We start from the raw sequence: 16522 nt of genomic DNA on the forward strand, positions 1-16522 counted from the left end.
GTCACTGAGCACATGGGTGCTTCAGAGCAGCCCTTTCTGAATAGCCTTGTCCCCATGGGCCCCTGGGCGGAGGGCTCTGTGTTCTGTGTGGGGCTGCTGTTCACCTGCTCCGGAGCAGGACTCCAGGCCTGGTGCCACTGGGAGAGGGACAGTGAGAGGAGAGCCGTCCTGCCTCTCGAGCTGGGTTGCTTGTGCCTTGCCCAGTGCCCTTCCTGGGCGCTGGAGAAGGGCAGGTGGGGCTGGGCAGGAAGCAGGCTCCAGACAGCGTCCTGGGGCAGAGGCCAGTGGTATAGCCTGGCCAGCCTCAGACACGGGAGGTGCCAACCTGTGCTCACAATGGGGCTCTGGGGCCTGGACCACGCCTCTCTCTGGGACCACCCTGAGGGAGGCTCTACCCACCCCTGCTCTCCTTCCTATTCCTTGGGCCACCAGCCTCTGGGCGGGATCCCCTGCCTCCCGGAGTGCCCATCTGGGCCCACACAGTGACACTGGGGCTAGAGGGCAGTTCACTATGGCCCCAGCCCCCGTGAGGCCTCAGGCACCTGGGACCCTGCCAAGCCCTTGCCCTGTGGGGCTGCCCCCCCGCCCCACCCAGGGCTCAGAGAAGAGACAGCTCCTCTCAGGCACCCGTCAGCCCCCACCCAAGCCCCAGCTGGCGGCCCCCAGACCAATCTGGGCAGCCGTGGCCATCTTACTGGGCAGCATTGGATGGTGTCTGGTCTCTAATACTGCCTGGTAATGATGACGGCGGAGCCCTGCACGCAGCAACGGGGCCGCCTCCCCTCCGCTCCCACCCCACCCCCACCTGGAGCCCCACAACGCGCCCATCCCTCCATCCTGCCCACTGGCTTCTGGGTGGAGCCGCGGGACAGAAACTCGACCCTGGGAAGGAGACTGGAGCACGCCGCGCCCCAGCTCCTCTGAGGAGCACCCCAGCCTCCAGGATGAAAGGCCTCCTGCAGCTGCTCCACCCCTCCCCCCAGCCAGTGTTCTGGGGATTAGGACGCTCAGGTATCCTGGCCCTGCCCATGGCACCCAGGCAGGTGCTGCCACCACACCTGGCAGGTGTGGGCTGCGGATACTGCAGCAAAGGGCTCTAAGGGTAAAGGCTCAGCAGGGCCCATGGGTGGGGGTGGGGCACCCAGGCTGGGCCTTGCTCCCCTCCTGCTCCACCGTGGGGAGGCAGCTGTACCTCCAGCCTTGGTCCCAAGCCAGCACACAAGGTCCCCTGCTAGGGAAAACCAGGGAAGGCAGACAAGCGGCTTCAGGTCTCTGCTGGCCCCATCCAGTCCAAGCCATTCACTGCTCTGGGTCACCGGGCTCTGAGCCTATGGGTGGAAAGCTACACTTCTGTCCCCTGCACCCCGTGCTGGGTGCACCTGGGCATCTGTGGGCATCTTATCGGACAGTGCTGGATTTCTCGGCTTGACTCTAACACTGTCTGGTAACGATGTTCAAAGGTGACCCACTGCCCTCGAGATCCCCCGAGGATGTGCCATCCCAAGTTCCTGGATCCAGACGTAGGCAGGGCAGGGGTCCTGCAATTCTGGGGGCACTCACCGAGGGGGCACCCCTGCCCATCATGCCAAGGCTGGCTAGGCTGGTTCTGCCACATGAGGGGCCCCATCCTGGAGCAGCCTCTGCCTACCCTTACCCCCACTCCTCCCAGGCTGGGTTTTGGGCTCAGCTAGTCCTGTAGAGCCATCAGGCCCAGGACTGTGGGCTGGAGGAGGAGACTTTGGGCCTGTGGCCTCTCAGCATTCAGGGCTGTGTAAGTGCCCTGTTCTGGGGACTGGGGAGGCCAGTGTGGTTCAGGCACCCTAGCGCCACACACAGAACTGAGGACGTCCCCCACTGTTTCCTGACCAAGGACAAGGAATCTGCATTCCCTCTGCCAGCCAAGGCGACCAGGAAATTTGTCCAAAATTACAATCCAGGAGGACCCAGTTTATTTTTTTGATCTGAGACCAGGACACAGGGCCAGGAGGCCCACCCAGCATGGGGCAGGGCAGGGCAGTGTCTGCCCTTAAACCTTCTGTTACTCATTAAGCTGCCTGGAGTCATGCAGGAAACTGGAGGCTGAGGTGAGCATTTGGCCTGGATCCACTGGTCCAGACCACTCCCTGGTGGCATCCACAACACCCATTCCTGGACCGGGTCAGTGCTTATTCCTCAGAGCAGCCCTGGGTTTGGGGCTGGCTCAGCCGTCAGGAGGGTGGGCCCCAGGATGCCTTCCCTCCACAGGCACCAGGATCAGAGGAGCTCACTCCTGCCCACGATGGGCGTCTTACCAGACACGGTTAGATCTGGATGCTTCTGTCTAATACTGTCTGGTAATGCCGTCCATCTACGGCCTGGTCACCGCTGGAGCAGAACCCCCAGCCCCATGGGACCCTCACCGGACACCAGGCAAAGACTGAGGCCTGTGACCCATCTGGCACAGCTGCCCAGGCCCCCAGGACCCTGCTGCCTCCCCTAACCCCATGGTGGCTTTGTTGGCATGACCAAGGGTTTTAGGTGTGGAGACCTGCATCTGCTGCCCTCAGGAGCACAGCCACACCGAGGGTCACTGAGGACAGTCACCCGGCCCTGCACAAGTGGAGGCCCCCACCCTGAATCTTGGCCTTCAGCGCCTCCACATGCACAGGCCAGGGGCCTAACAAGGACCCAGAAGAAGCCCTGCCCATGACCCTGACGCAAGCATGGGGGAAAGGACACGTGGGCAGGGAGGGAAAGTCTGTGGCTCACCGTGGGGCAGCACCAGGACCCAGTGACCCCTGGGAGGTGCCAGAGGCAGGCCCTGGGGATGGGGAAATGGGCCACCCCCCAGGCCTCAGCTTGGGGGTCCCACACATTCACATCCAGGGCTGAGGTGGTTGGGGCCAATGCCAGGGGCCAGGGCCGATGACAATGACCATGGCTGGGTAAACAGGTGCACAGTTGTACAACCCCTGTCCACAAAGCTGACAACTGGGGCAGCTTTGAACTGGCTCGTGAGTGATGCTAGTTTGCTGTGACCTCCCCTGGGAATGTGGTATGCAGATCGCTTGTGAGACCTCAGCCCTGGACCCAAACACACAAACCCTGGTATGGCCAGTGCTCAGGCTGGCTGGTGGCACCCCGCACACCCCACCCCATCCCGGCCTGGACGCTAATCCTGCTCCTGTCCTCATGGGCCTCCTTTGTCCCGGTGGTGATGAAGTTGGTCTCTCTTGGGGGCCACTCTGCTCATAAACAAGGAACCCTGGCACGTAGCTGGCTTCACCCTCCCAGAGCAGCTTCCACCTGACTGCTCTGGACTGTGAGCCAGGCCCCTCTGGTGGAGGCGCCTGAAGGTGTGGGCTTCTCCTAGTCCTGGCCTGGCTCATTGTGAACAAAAAAGTCTGTATGGCAATAAACTCTGATTCCTGAAAGCAAGCAGACTCTGACCACCTCCTTGTCACTAGTACAGCGACCCACAGCTTTGCACAGGGCTGGGAGATGCCCCCCTCGGTCTTTCCTGGCTCAGTTCAGTTCTGGTCCCAGGGAAGCCCCGGAGCAGGAAGGACAGGACACAGTTCTGATGGGGACAGCAGAGCAGATTTCTGAGTCAGAGCTCTGAACCCAGGACCTAGGAAAGGTGGGCATCTGCCCAAGCCATGGCCTGGCAAGAAGCTCCTGGGGGCAGTGCTGGGGGACCCTGAAGGCTGTGCTCCCAGCAGGGGAGAGGCTGCCGTGGGTGGTGTGCGCCGCAGCTTCAACGCTCTCCGTGGCCACCACACAAGTGGCACAAGTGCTCTGGAAGGCAAGCTGCCGTCCCTGGCCAGGCCTGGCCCTGATATAGGTTGAGAAGGTCAGCACCAAAGTGGGGCCTGGCACTCCCGCCCTCCCTCCCTCCGGCCAGCATGAGGACGCCCTCTGCTCTGGCCGCCAGACGGACTGTGGCTGCCTGGGCAGAGGGTCAGATGGCTGGGTGCAGCAAGATAGCCCAAAGGCCCTCGGATGGGTGGGGCCGGCAACAGGAACCGACCCCACCCAGGGAACCAGTGAGGGTGGGGGTTTTCCACAGGAGGGTGGCTCTCCAGCCCAGCCAAGCCTTGCGAAATGCCCCCTTCTGACAGCTCAGGGAAGAGCCACACGGGGTGTGGCCCAGGGCAGCCAGCTTCTGGGTGGGCAAGGAAGCCCCAGAGCAGCCAGTGCTGTGCAGGACCCTGGAAGGAGAGCAGAGGTAGGAGCGTATGGGCTTCCTGCCATAAACAATACCACAAACTGGGGGCCTCCAGGGGGTCTGCAGTCCAAGACTGAGGCCCCAGCAGGCTGGGGTTCCCACTGAGCTTGGGTGTTCCTCCTGTGGCCCAGGCTGCCTTTGCCTTGTGGCCGAACTGCGTCCTCATCATGGCTTCTCTCTGCTCTCTCCTTCCTCTGCCTGCCCCTGAGGATGCTGGCACTGAACTGAGAACAATCTCATCTGAAATCCCAACTTAGACACATCTGCACAGACTTTTTCTCTACTAAGGCCACCTGTGTAGGTTCCAGGGCTCAGGATGTGTTGCTGTCTTCAGGGGCCCCTCCTGTGTCCTGCAAGGGGCTGCTAACAAGGCTCTGAAGGTCAGCAGGGTATGAGGCCCGCGTGGCTGGAAGCTGGGGTCAGAGCCCCTCAAACATGCCTGCCACCTTCTGCCCCTCGCCCCTGCCCAGCTTCCTCCATTGCGCCTCAGCCCAGACCTTGGCCCTTTTACCACCCACCTAAAGCTCCTGTTTACCTGGGGCTCCACTGGGCTGCAGTTGCCAGTTAACAGTTGCTGAGGGACAGTTGCCAGGCCACCACTGTTGTATCCCAGCAGAGGGCTCCTGAGACCTCTTGGGAAGGTAAGAGGAAGTTGCAGGCCACCAGCAGGGTCCTGGCCAGGGCTGAGGCTAGGCCCTGCCCTCCTGTGGCCCCCTGGGGACCCAGGAGTCAAGGAAGGGAGCAGGGACTGGAGAGAGACCAGGTGGCTTGGCTGGGCTAAGTCTTCTCCCCCCAGGCTGCCCTCAGCCCAGACACCCTAGGTGAGCTTGGGCAGGGCTGGGCATCCTTAGGACGAGTCCTCCACCCACAGCCCGTTTGTCTCCCCAAAGGGCCCCTGTGGGAGCTCCTGCAACAAGGTGCTGACATGTGTTTCTCTTCTTGAACATTTTCTTCGGGTTTAACAGCATCTGTCTGTCGAGCCAGAGTGATTTCCCACCAGTCTTTAATCTGAGCAGGTAAAAAGAACACTTTAAATTTGTTATCAGTTTGTGAGCCCTCCTGACCCTCACCCATCTTCACTCCATGTTTGCGAAATGTCCCACCAAAACCATCCAGAACCACCCCCCTGCTCTGTGGACTGATCACTTCCTGGTCCCACCCTTAGAAACAGCAATTGACCAACCTCCGATGTGAAACTCACTTCTGGATTTAGAGTCGCGTCCTTCAGAGAGACCCTGGACTTGCAGCTGCCAGAGGATGCCACCTGGGCGCTGGCAGCATTCCAGCTCTCCCGACACTGTGCACCGGACCCCGTGTTCCGCACACAGCTGCCAGGGCTCTTTAAAAAGTCTTTGTCCATCTGAATGACAAGAAATGATAATAACTCATGGCTTATTTAATTCTTTGTGAAAATAACAAGCATCAGAGTTAGAAAAGTCAGCCTTATAATGAAGAACAGTGAACCCACACAACCCTTCAGGACATTTCTTAGCTGTGGCAACAGAGGTGGTGCCGAGAGAGTAGGACAGGGCTGCCCTTTTTCTCTACCCTCATTTGACTTTTCTAACTACCCCACTTTCTGAACCATGCCTGAAGCGGCCGTTACTTCAGGGGTGACAAGGACACTGGCTCCTGCCCACCTGCGAGTGCCCAGAGCTCGCAAAGAGCCCCTAGTCCAGCAGCTTCCCCAAGCCTCATGCCCGGAGATGTATTCCTGAGCAGGTTGCACCTTGCTCTGCGTGTTGCTCTCCAGAACCGTCCCCGTGCCCAGGCTGTTCCAGGCTTGGTCTGATGAGCACTTGATGGGTCGCAGGCACCACCCTGAGGTTCTGGGTAGAAATTCCGTCTGTCACCCTTCCCGCCCGGTGTGCAGGAGAGGAAATTGAGGCACAGAGACTCGAGGCAGCAGTGACAGCCCTCCTCCTCCTGGTCCTTCCCTCTGGGAGGCGTCCTTCCCCACCTCGGCCTGGCTGAGCATGCAGATGAGGAGCTCCACACCAGCCCCGCGCCCTCCCTGAAGGCTGGGGGCTCTGCACAGATGCCTGGCCCTGGTGGGTCTGTGGTTGGGACTCTTCCCTCAGGCTCTGTCCCCTCGGTCATTTCCTGGACTGCTTGATGTCCACACTCCTTCCTGTTCTGAAGGTACCCGGCTCCTGGGCAGTGGCCTAGTGTCTCCCCCACCCCAGCAGGCGCTCAGGCTGAGGTGGCTCCTGCAGCACTGCCCCTTCCTCTTCCGCTGTCTGTGCCTCACTCTCACGTGCATCCTTGGGAGGCCTCCCGAGGGGCCCTCTGGGGCTGGGGTCACTTGGGCTGGGACAGAGGTGAATGTCAGGGCTCCTCCGGCCGCCACCAGGCGCTGGGAACCCCGGGCTGGGGCCGAGCCTGCAGGAACCTGACTGCAGCCTCCTGCACATGCACGCACAGCTCTCCCCATCCTCCCCAGGAGCACCCGCAGCCCTTCCCTGGAGCTGGGTGCTCCCCCTGCGCGAGGCGATGGCCACACCCGGCCCTTGCCTGTGCACCGCCCCTGCCTTCCTCTTTCTCCATCTCTGGGTCTGCACTTTCCTGCCCTCCCGTCCCTCCAGGGCCGGGGGCAGACGCAAAGCCTGCCTGGCTGCCGGTCACAGGGCCACTGTCCCCGCTGGCCCCGCTTGGCTGCCCAGCTGGTCTGGCACAGAGCAGTTTTCCTCTTTGGAGATGACCTGCTCCACCACCCAGGGCACCCCCCTCGGCGCTCCCTTCCCAGACGCAGGGCTCGGCCCTCTGTCCTGCTCAAGCCACCACGCTTGTGTGTATCCCATAAGGCCTTCAGAAAGCCCCTGCCTTCCTAAGAGCCCAGAACGGGATTTGTTTTTACCCTAAGTAGAATGACTTGTCCAGGAACGGGCTAAATGGTCTCTGAAACTGAAGCCGGGTGTGGTGCACACGCCTGTGATCTCAGAACTCAGGGGATGGAAACTTCCAGCCCAGTTTGGACAATTTAGCAACTTAGTGAGACCCTGTGTCAACATTTTTTTAAAAAGGGATGGGGATGTAACTCTGCATGAAGGCCCTAGGTTTAGTCGCCAGTACTGAGGAAACACAGACACATACACACTTGCTGAGACAGTCCAAAGTTGGCAACGCAGGGAAAGGCGGACAGAGTGAAAGCCGGGCCCCGGGGAGGGGCTGTGCGGCCAGCATCCTGGCTCGGCTTCCGGGCTGCAGTGCAGACCAGAGGCCTGTTGCCGGGCCGGGAGCCTCTCTGGCCCCTCCAGCCCAGAAGCTCTAGCACGCCTGATGGCCACCTCCTTAGAGCCAGCACCGGGGCAGTGCTGGGCAAGGCCAGGACAGTGCCAGCAGCACAGGCCTCGCCTGGCAGGGCAGGATGCAGATGGCCTCGACCGCTCAGGCTGACAGGCCCCACAGCCGTGGCCAAGATAGGAGCCAGCTTCAGGTGGAAGCCACAGCCCGGGACAGGAGGAAGCAGCCCTCCCTGGGTGGGGTGGGCCTAACCCTGTGCCCCATCCAAGAGCAGGGGCCTCGGGCTGCCCAAAGGCCCCACGGGAGGGTGGGGGCAGCATTTGCCCCAAGGCCCCCCTGCCACAGGGCCCCCAAGCCGTTGGCTCAAAGCCGCGTCCTGTTTGTCCGCCACTGGGGTCAGCACACGCAGACCACATCTGCTGCAGAGGACCTACATGGTCCAGGAGCCAACGGTGCCAGGCCCGGGTGCCAGGTGAATGCGCAACAGCCTGGGGTAGCCCTGCCCTCGCCCAGCCAGGGCCCCAGGGACAGGCCCCAGCCAGGGCAGGTGATCTCAGGGCAGGGCCTGGGCCCTCGGGGACTATGGCGGGCTGTGCCGACGGGCAGAGGGGACAGCTCCCCTCTCCCAGGTCGGTGGGCTCTGCCCCCCTGGACCACTCCACCCTCACCAGGGTGGCCCCTCATCTCCCCTGGCTGACAATGGCCCCTGGGTCACCAATGATGTCACTGTGGACATTGTGACCCCTGCCCCAGGGGACTCCCTACAGCCCTGCTCTGCCCAGGCCTTGAAGCCAGGCCTGCCCTGCAAGGAGCTTCGGCCCTGTGGGTAAGGAGGATGGGGCAGGTCTGCCTTCAGGACCTTGCACCCTGTCCATTCCCCCTGGATCCTGCCCACCTGAGGGGTGCCCTTGTAGGGTGGTAGGTAGCTGTCCCCCTCAGGTGTGACGGCCCACGGCCCCTTGGCCAGGTCTGTGCTGGGCTGTGGTGGGGCCCAGAGGAGCTAAGTGACAGCTCAGGAGCTGCTGAAATGGGCTGGCCTCAGGCTGAAGCGCCTTGCCCCACGGTCCCCAGGCTGGATCCATGAGAGACGTATGGGCAGCAGTGGCATGGAGCAGCTGAGCCAGCTGGAGTCAGATGCAGGTGGGCTGCTGAACCCAGAAGGGGGCAAGGAAAACCCCATGGGGCCAGGAGTCTGAGGCTCTGAATCCCCCACCTCCGCCTGACCACAGACCTCCTGGACGGTGCAGATGCTGCCAGGTCCCCAGCCCCCCTCCTGGAAGAGTTCCTACGGGACAGGGACAAGCAGTCAACCAGCAATGGGCAGGGTCCCTTCTTCTACATTGGTGGCAGCAATGGGGCTTCCATGGGAGTGGGGCCCACGGGCCCCAGGCCTGCTCTAGCGGCTGCCTGCCGTCCTCTCCCTCTTCCCTATGGCCGTGGCTCACTGCTGGCCTTCCCACAGCATCAGCACCTACTGCAGGAGCAAGGGCTGGCAGCGCACCCAGGACAGCCGGCGGGAGGACTACAGGCTGAAGTGGTGTGGGATCAAGTGCCGAGAGAGCTACCACAGCTTCCGGGAAGGTGATCTCAGGTTGGGCACACTCTTGGGCGCGGCCTGCCGGGCCTAGGTGCCACCTGCACCATCCTTGCCCTCCTCCCATCAGGCCAGCAGCTGTTATTCCAGCTTCCCAACAACAAGCTGCTCACAACCAAGACTGGGCTGCTTAGTGCCCTACGGGAGCACGAAAGGACCCTGGGCGAGGTGACCCGGATGCCACTGGCTGCCCAGGCCAGGTAAGCTCCTCTCTACCCACCACCTGCCTCTGCCTACCTGTTCCTGAAAGACTCCCAGCCTTAAAAACACTGCCCCCAAAAAACCAGTGCCCCGTCTGCCTCTACCCCAATGCCTGCCACATCCACCCGACGCAGCCCTTGGGTCCTCCAGTCGCCTCTCCCCAACACACAACCCCAGCCACCCAGGGACTCAGTCTTTCCCCTGCCAGGAGCCCACTTGCCCCTCCACCCCCTGGCACCCACCCGTCTGCACGTACAGCCATCTACTTCCCACCCACTCCTATGGGCTACACGGACTGGGGCCCCAAAGGCCTCCCTCTGTCCAGCGGACCCCGCCTACACACCTACTACCCCCAAACCGCCATCCATTCTCTAAGCACAGGAGGTGGCCACACGGCCCAGGTGCCGTGTCCCCCGGGGTGCACATTTGGGCCAGAGAGGTAGAAGCACTGATCCCAGCTGGGGGGCGCTGCTCTGACCTGAAGTGAAGTGTGACCTGGTGCTGGGAGAAGGGATGAAGGCCAAGCCACAGGGAAGCAGGCGCCTAGCCAGACGCTTCGCCAGGACACTCGGACCTGTGCTGACCCCCTGCTGCACACCACACCATCCCAACCCCGGGACCCTCTGAACAGAGGGCTCCAAGAAGAGGGCCAGGCTGGCCAGACAGTGCCTGGGAGGCAGGAGTGTGAGCAGCCCCAGTGCTCCGGCAGAGGCAGCACCTTGGGGGTGGGGGTGCCAAGCAGGAAGCTGGGCCCAGGCGACCCCAACAAGCCCAGGTAGAAGACAGTCTCTCCGGATCCTCCCCACCTCCCTGGCCTCCTAGGGTGCTGCAAATGGAAGACTTTTTCCCCGAGACCTACCGCCTGGACCTCAGTGATGAGCGGCAGGCTTTCTTCACCCTGTTTGATGGTCAGCAGCTCGGCTGGACCCGGGCAGGGCAGGGCAGGGCAGGGCAGGTCCTGGCCAGGATGTGGTCCTGGAAGTCAGTGCGGAAAGTGAGGCTGGGGGGTCGCAGGGGCTTGGCCCTTGGTCCAGGTGGAGCTGGGGTAGAGGCAGGAGCACATTCAGGTGGCCAGGTCCAGGTGAGGCAAGGGCTGTGACCAGGGCCAGGGTAGGGGGGTCAGAGTGGGGAGGGCTGTGGGTGGGGAGCAGGAAGAGTCAAGTCCAGGCCTCCGTGAGGCTCCTGGGAGCAGGGGTGTGGTGTGTGGTAGGGCGGCCAGCGATGGGCGAGGCCAGGGTGGAGTGGGGCCAGAGGTGAGGTCCTGGACAAGGTGGCCCGGACAGTCCAGTCCAGGGATAACCCACCCCAGGAGGCCACGGATGGGTTGGGCCAGGGAACGCCAGGGTGTGGTCGGGGGAGGCCGTGGCAGAGACCGTGGGGGCAGAGGTGAGGCCGAGGTGGGGCGGGGCCAAAGGCTCAGCGAGGGTGCTCCCTGCAGAAACCCAGCCGTGGATCTGCAAGCCCACAGCCTCCAACCAGGGCAAGGGCATCTTTCTGATCAGGAGCCAGGAGGACCTCACCGCTCTGCAGGCCAAGATACACAGCTCGGAGGACGGTGCCCTTCACTGCAAGATGTCCTTCGGGGGCCCTCAGGCACGGGTGGTGCAGAGGTGTGGGCAGCTTGAAGAGCCTGGCCTGGGCAGAGATCCGGGTAGCCGGCAGTGCTGCAGGGGATCCTCCAGCCGCCCACAGCTGGGCCCTGGGGCTGCAGAAGGGGAGGTGTCACGTCTTCGCCCCTAGACACAGGCTTGTGGGGAGGACTTCATCAGTTTGCTCCTCTGACCCTCTATAGCAGCTACCCCACTGCTCCCCAGCCCAGCCAGCCAGCTGCAGCTTTCAGGTCTGCAGCCAGAGCTGACAGGGCCCCTTGGCCTCAAGGCAGGGTCTAGACCCTCAGCCTCACTTGGGGCTAGGATGGGGTGGGACCCAGGGTGGACCTCACTCTGGCCATATTCCTCCCTCCCATCAGGTCTTCCCAAGCCGCAGCTCCTTGTCCCCAGTCCTGAGGGCCCCCTGGACTTGTTCTCTCCCTTCTTCTCCAATGCCACCACCCCACCACCACCCCCCGCCCGCCTCCTCCCGGCAGCCCTCTCTGCCCCTGGGCCCTACCTGCACCCACCCCTCCAGGCTCAGGGTGAGGGTCACACCCAGGCTGGCCCAGACACCTACAGTGAACTCGGATCTAGCACCAGGCCCTTCTTCCCAACTCCCCGGGCTTGTTCAGGCTCAGAAAGGGGGTGCAGAGCGGTGGGAGGGGCTGCAGCCTCTGTGGCGCTCCAGGTACATCCAGAACCCACTGCTGCTGAATGGAAAGAAGTTTAACGTGCGTTCCTACCTGCTCATCGCCTGTGCTGTGCCCTACATGGTCTTCTTTGGCCACGGCTATGCTCACCTCACCCTCAGCCTCTACAACCCCCACTCCAGTGACCTCAGCAGCCATTTGACCAACCAGGTAGGAAGCCTTCCTGGGCCAGGGCTTATCTGCAGGGTGGGATGAGACCAGACATGGTCTCACTGCCTGGGGACACAGAGGTCAGTCCAGCTGTAGATGTAGCCCTAGCCCAAGGAGGCCCAGCCTTTAAGAAGCCATGACAGGGACCCAGATGTCCTGTAGCCCCCAGCCTGGATCCCACCCAATGTGCTGAGGAAGGGCTCCCATGGGATAGACCAGGTCAGGGGCCCTGTGAGAGTCTGGGGGCTTTTAGTTGTGGGGTCTCAGGCTGAAGGTGTTTGCAGGAGGATCTCCCAGCAGGGCTCTCTTCTCTCCCAGTTCATGCAGAAGCAGAGCCCCCTGTACATGTCGCTGAAGGAGGACACAGTGTGGAGCATGGACCATCTCAACTGCTACATCAACGACAAGTTCCAGAGGACCAAGGGCCTCCCCCAGGACTGGGTCTTTACCACCTTCACGGTCTGTCCCTCCTGTGCCCAGCCAGCCCCAGGGGCAGGGTGGGGACACTCAGGCTGGGACTCATGGGTCAGGATCTGTGTGTCCATCTGGGCCGGGTTGGAGACCAGACTTGTGTGTGTCCTTTGAGTGTATGTACAGCTGCACTGAAGCTAGGTCTCTGTATATGTGGTTTTTGTTTTGTTTTGTGGTGCTGGGAATAGAACCAGGGTCTCACACGCCTTAGAAAAGCATCTGACCACTGAGCCATGTCCCCAGCATGTGTGTTCTGAACGACATTTTTTCCTTGAGGTTAATGAGCGGGTAGCCACCAGCTGTCTGGACAGAGGAGCCCCAGCACGGGGAGAGGGGGTTCACCTGAAAGGGTCCCTCGAGTACAGCCTCACCACCTACAACACAAGTTCGAACATTCGGGAGTTTTGTTTTTGTTTTGGTACCGGGGATCGAACTTGGGACCTTGTGCTTGTGAGGCAGGCGCCGGAACCACTGAGCTAAATCCCTGGCCCCCAATTCGGGAGTTTTTATAACTCACTAACCTTCTAGCTGGGCAGGTTAGCCAGGGGAACCAGAGAGCAGTCCTCCAGATACAACAAGACAGGGCCTCCTTGTTTGAGGGTCATCTGGGGTGGGTGTCCTCACTTCTCAGGGACGTTTTCTACTGGCAGCCAAACCACTGGGAATTGAGGTGGGACAGAGTGTGGCTGTGCTCATGGAAGTCAGCCCCTCTGAATGTCTCCAACACCCAATAATCTACACCATAAAATTCACCATTTTGAAGCATACGGTTCAGTGGTTTCTAGTGGCTTCACAAAGCTGTGCAATTATGACTCTGAGTGAGGGGAGTGTAGGCAGGCGTACCCAAGCAGGTGAGGGTACAGGTGACAGGGGTGACTGATGTCCAGGCCTGGGAGGTGTCACCAGGGCCCCACCCGCCTCACCCACAGAAGCGGATGCAGCAGATAATGGCCCACTGCCTCCTGGCAGTCAAGTCCAAGCTGGAGTGCAAGCTGGGTTACTTCGACCTCATTGGCTGTGACTTCTTGATCGATGAGAACTTCAAGGTGCTGTCCTGGGAGGGGGGTTGCGTGGGCAGCGGGCCATCTGTACCCCGACCGCAGAAGCAGAGCCCTGCCTGCCCGTGAGGCCCCCACTGCAGCCGAATCTGGGGAGGGTCCACACACCCTTCCTCCAGGCTGTAGCGGACTGGGGGAGGAGGCCATGGCAACACAAGGCTTGACGGAGACGGGCCCCAGCCGCCAGCGCGAGCTGGACTGTGAAGGGGTGGGGCGGGGCACTGACCAGGGTTCCCGTAGGTGTGGCTGCTGGAGATGAACTCCAACCCCGCCCTGCACACGAACTGTGACGTCCTGAAGAAGGTGATCCCCAGCGTGGTCATGGAGACCCTGGTTGAGCCCGCACCTTCCCGCCTGCGCGTGCGTGGGCCTGCCCCTTCCACCCCCATGGGGCGGGCTCTCCCCGCCCCGGGCCCCGCCCGCTCCGAGGCCGACTCACTCCCCTCCTCCAGACCTGGCGCTCGAAACTTCCCAGAAGAGCCTGCGAGGCCAGAAGATGCTGCCCCTGCGCTCGCAGCGCCGCTTCGCGCTTCTGCACAACGGCGAGAAGGACCTTCAACCGCGCCTGCGCCCGTGCCCCGAGGCTGCGCGCGCCCGGCCCCTCCCTGGCCCCGCCCCCGGCCGCCAGGTCCCGCCCCCGCGGATCCGCCTGCGGAGCGGAGAGCCGCAGGCTACCGGGGCTTCTAGCGGGCCGCGTCTCCCGATCCATAAAGGCTCTTTGCGACAAGGCGTCCTCGGCAACGTCCCGGGGCCCCGGGCTTCCCCTCCGCCCACCACCGTCCTTAGGGGGCAGAAGAGCGAGGGAGGTTGGGCTAGCCCCTGGGGTCCCAGGCGCCCCGCCCCATGTCCTCGGCCTCTCCGCCCCAGGATCTGCTCGGCCTCTCGCGAGGATCCCCTCTCGCGAGGGGCCCCTCGCCATCGCTCCTCAGTGCGCGGGGCTCACTCCACCCTGCCCAGCCCAGCAGACAGGGCCTCTCTCCCGACCAGGGTCGCTTTCCCGCGAACCTTGGTGCCTGAGCGGCACAGTGAGGACAGAATGGTCCCTGGAAGGCGTTGAGCTCCCAGGCAGAACCTTGCCAGGCCCCTAAGTGTCCAGGGCTCCACCAGTGATCCTGTCACACCCCCGCCCCTTCATTGCCCCTGCCCTGGCTTCCAGATGCACACCCCAGCGTGTGCGCTTTCTCCAAGCCAGGGCCAAGTGGAAAACTCCCCCTGCCCTGCCCGCCCTTCCACTAGCCCAGGACGTCAGAGCCAATCCGTCCCAGCGGAGAGGAGCTGGAGGACCCCATCCCGCTCTTGAGACAGGGAGGCGTCATTTCCAGCATGCGACAGTCTGGCACCAGGAGAGGGCGCCATCCACCGCGGTGTCTAGTGGCACACACGGCACGGACAGAGGGAACTGGGGCCCAGACCCAGGGATCCCAGAGCCTCTGGGTGGGCCATGGGCACCCCACACACAGCCCTCCCAGACAGTCCTGTTGCCTGCCTGGGAGCCCACCAAGGCAGGGAGGGGTAGAGACCAGCCTCTGGGGCTGGGGCACCACACCCACCTCTGGGATAAGGGTCACCCTGCTGTCCTCACCCAGGGCTGCTGCTCAGCCATGTCACCTCGGGGTCACCCTTACCCTCTCTGCTTTTGCCACCCTGAGACCGCAGGCCTCTGTGCTGCACAGGCCTATGGCTCCTCTCTCGGTGTCCCTCTGGGTCAGCAACACTGTGGCCCAGGATCCCAGCTCTCCGCACGGGCCACGTGGGGCTCTGGCTTCCAGTTCATGGGCATCGAGATGTCAGCAGGAGTGATCAGGCTTTGTCTGCTGCTCTGGGGACAGGGAGCCTCCGCCACAAGATGTGACAAGAAGTCCCCGATGGCAGTGGCCTGCCCTGTGCTTTGGAGACCCCGCCCAGCCCAGGACCCCCCAGACCTGAACTGTGTCTGCTGTGCCCACATTCCTGTCACCCCCAGGAACTGAAATGTCAATAAAGTTTCCCAGAGATCCTCTACACTTATTTACCCGCATCCCGACCCCTTCCAGGTGGTCCTTGGTCCCCTCAGCCCCCGTGTAGGCTCCAGGGTCCCCTGAGCTCCAGATGGCATGGAGCCAGGGAGGGGCAGGCTTGGGGGTCTCCGGGCACTTGGCAGATGCAGGATGTCCTCCAACATTCGCTCAAGTGACTAGGTGGGGCTAAGGAGCGGCAGCAGCAGCAGAGCTAGGCTGGCCTCATGGGGCACTCAAGGTGGAAGGGCTCCTGTGGCTGTTGTTGACTCTCTCCTCATCGCCCTCTCATTCCATTGTCCCCTAGCCTCCTCTCCCTCTGCCCCTCACCCTTTTCCAGGGTTGAATCCAGAGGTCCTCCTGGTGGGCAGGAGATTCAAGTGGTGTCCTCCACTAGTAGTAGGGACAGGGTCAGGCTGCCCCCAGCTCTGAGCAGGCATGCCTCCTCCCATCCCTGCAGTCTCTGTCTTAGAGTCGAGCAGCAGAAAGAATGCCCCCCAGCCCACCTGAGCTGCCTTCTCTGGAGAGGCCCCCTCCCTGGAGCCCCTGGGAAGATGAGATCTGCCACGTGCCCAGCCCACAGAGCTGCTTCCCCTGGGGTCCAGTTAGCCAAAGAGCAGCCCCTCAGGAGTGAGTCCCTGCTCTGTCCTCAGAGCCCGGTGGGTGGAGGGGACAGGAGTGACAGCTGTCACCAGGTCAGGGGAACACATCCCAACAGCTGAGGCCGAGGGAGCTACCTGCCCTCAAGGGTTCTCTGCAGGTGCCCTGAAACTGGAGCGGGGGTGTCCGGTTCCGTCTGGGAAGGGTCCCCCCCCCCCCCGCAGGCCCCAAGTCATAGTATGAAGAGAGGGATCCTTTGCAGTCAGATGAAGGCGGAGGCTGGGTGGGCAGAAACACTTCTGGGAACACAGGTGGCCTCTAGGGCCCTTATCTCAGGCTGAACACAGATGGGGTGGGGGAGGCTTGTGGCTTCCGGAAGAGATGGAAAACCACTCCTGGGGATTGTGGTGGGGGTTCCCAGGGGCTGCCATGAGACCCTGAGCTGGCCAGGGCTGGCCAGAGTCCCACCACCGCATCCCCAACTGCCGTGTCCCCAGCAGTGCCCCAACAGCCAGGATCTGCAGGATAGCGCAGGCTGCTCCTCCGGAAGTGGCGGCTCTGACAGGTCTCTGCAGAGGCAGCAGCACCTTCCTCACTCTGGCACCCCTGGGTTGCACCCCTGGGAGCTCCCCCCTTCGCCCCAACTGCTCTCCAGCCCAGCCTTTGCCTCAGGGCCCTGCAGACCCCGCTGAGGGCTCAGCG

At 62.5% G+C, this 16522-nt stretch overlaps 2 protein-coding genes across 2 annotated transcripts; one reads left to right on the forward strand and one right to left on the reverse strand.

Moving 5' to 3' along the window:
* Positions 1-1926: 1926 nt before the first annotated feature.
* On the reverse strand, positions 1927-12705 carry LOC110345603 (uncharacterized). The gene is made up of 8 exons (XM_087214536.1): positions 12690-12705; positions 11415-11547; positions 10766-10950; positions 10105-10220; positions 5409-5567; positions 5133-5215; positions 4743-4839; positions 1927-4190 (listed from the first exon to the last, which is right to left on the reverse strand). Exons 5-8 carry the CDS (start codon positions 5565-5567, stop codon positions 3834-3836), a joined length of 696 nt encoding a protein of 231 aa, XP_087070662.1. The 5' UTR covers positions 10105-10220; positions 10766-10950; positions 11415-11547; positions 12690-12705; the 3' UTR covers positions 1927-3833.
* Positions 5562-15800, forward strand: Ttll10 (tubulin tyrosine ligase like 10). Its single transcript, XM_087214538.1, is given in 13 exon segments — positions 5562-7854; positions 7857-7922; positions 8522-8590; positions 8680-8813; positions 8911-9031; positions 9115-9244; positions 10068-10153; positions 10684-10855; positions 11526-11697; positions 12016-12156; positions 13098-13214; positions 13467-13558; positions 13677-15800. Coding segments are annotated over 13 exon segments (2187 nt in total). The 5' UTR covers positions 5562-7574; the 3' UTR covers positions 14284-15800.
* The last annotated feature ends 722 nt before the right edge of the window (positions 15801-16522 follow it).

The sequence above is a fragment of the Heterocephalus glaber genome, unplaced genomic scaffold (genome assembly GCF_053883595.1).
Source record: "Heterocephalus glaber isolate CG9 unplaced genomic scaffold, H.glaber_assembly_v1.0 deba00001447, whole genome shotgun sequence".
Taxonomy (NCBI): Eukaryota; Metazoa; Chordata; class Mammalia; order Rodentia; family Bathyergidae; genus Heterocephalus; species Heterocephalus glaber.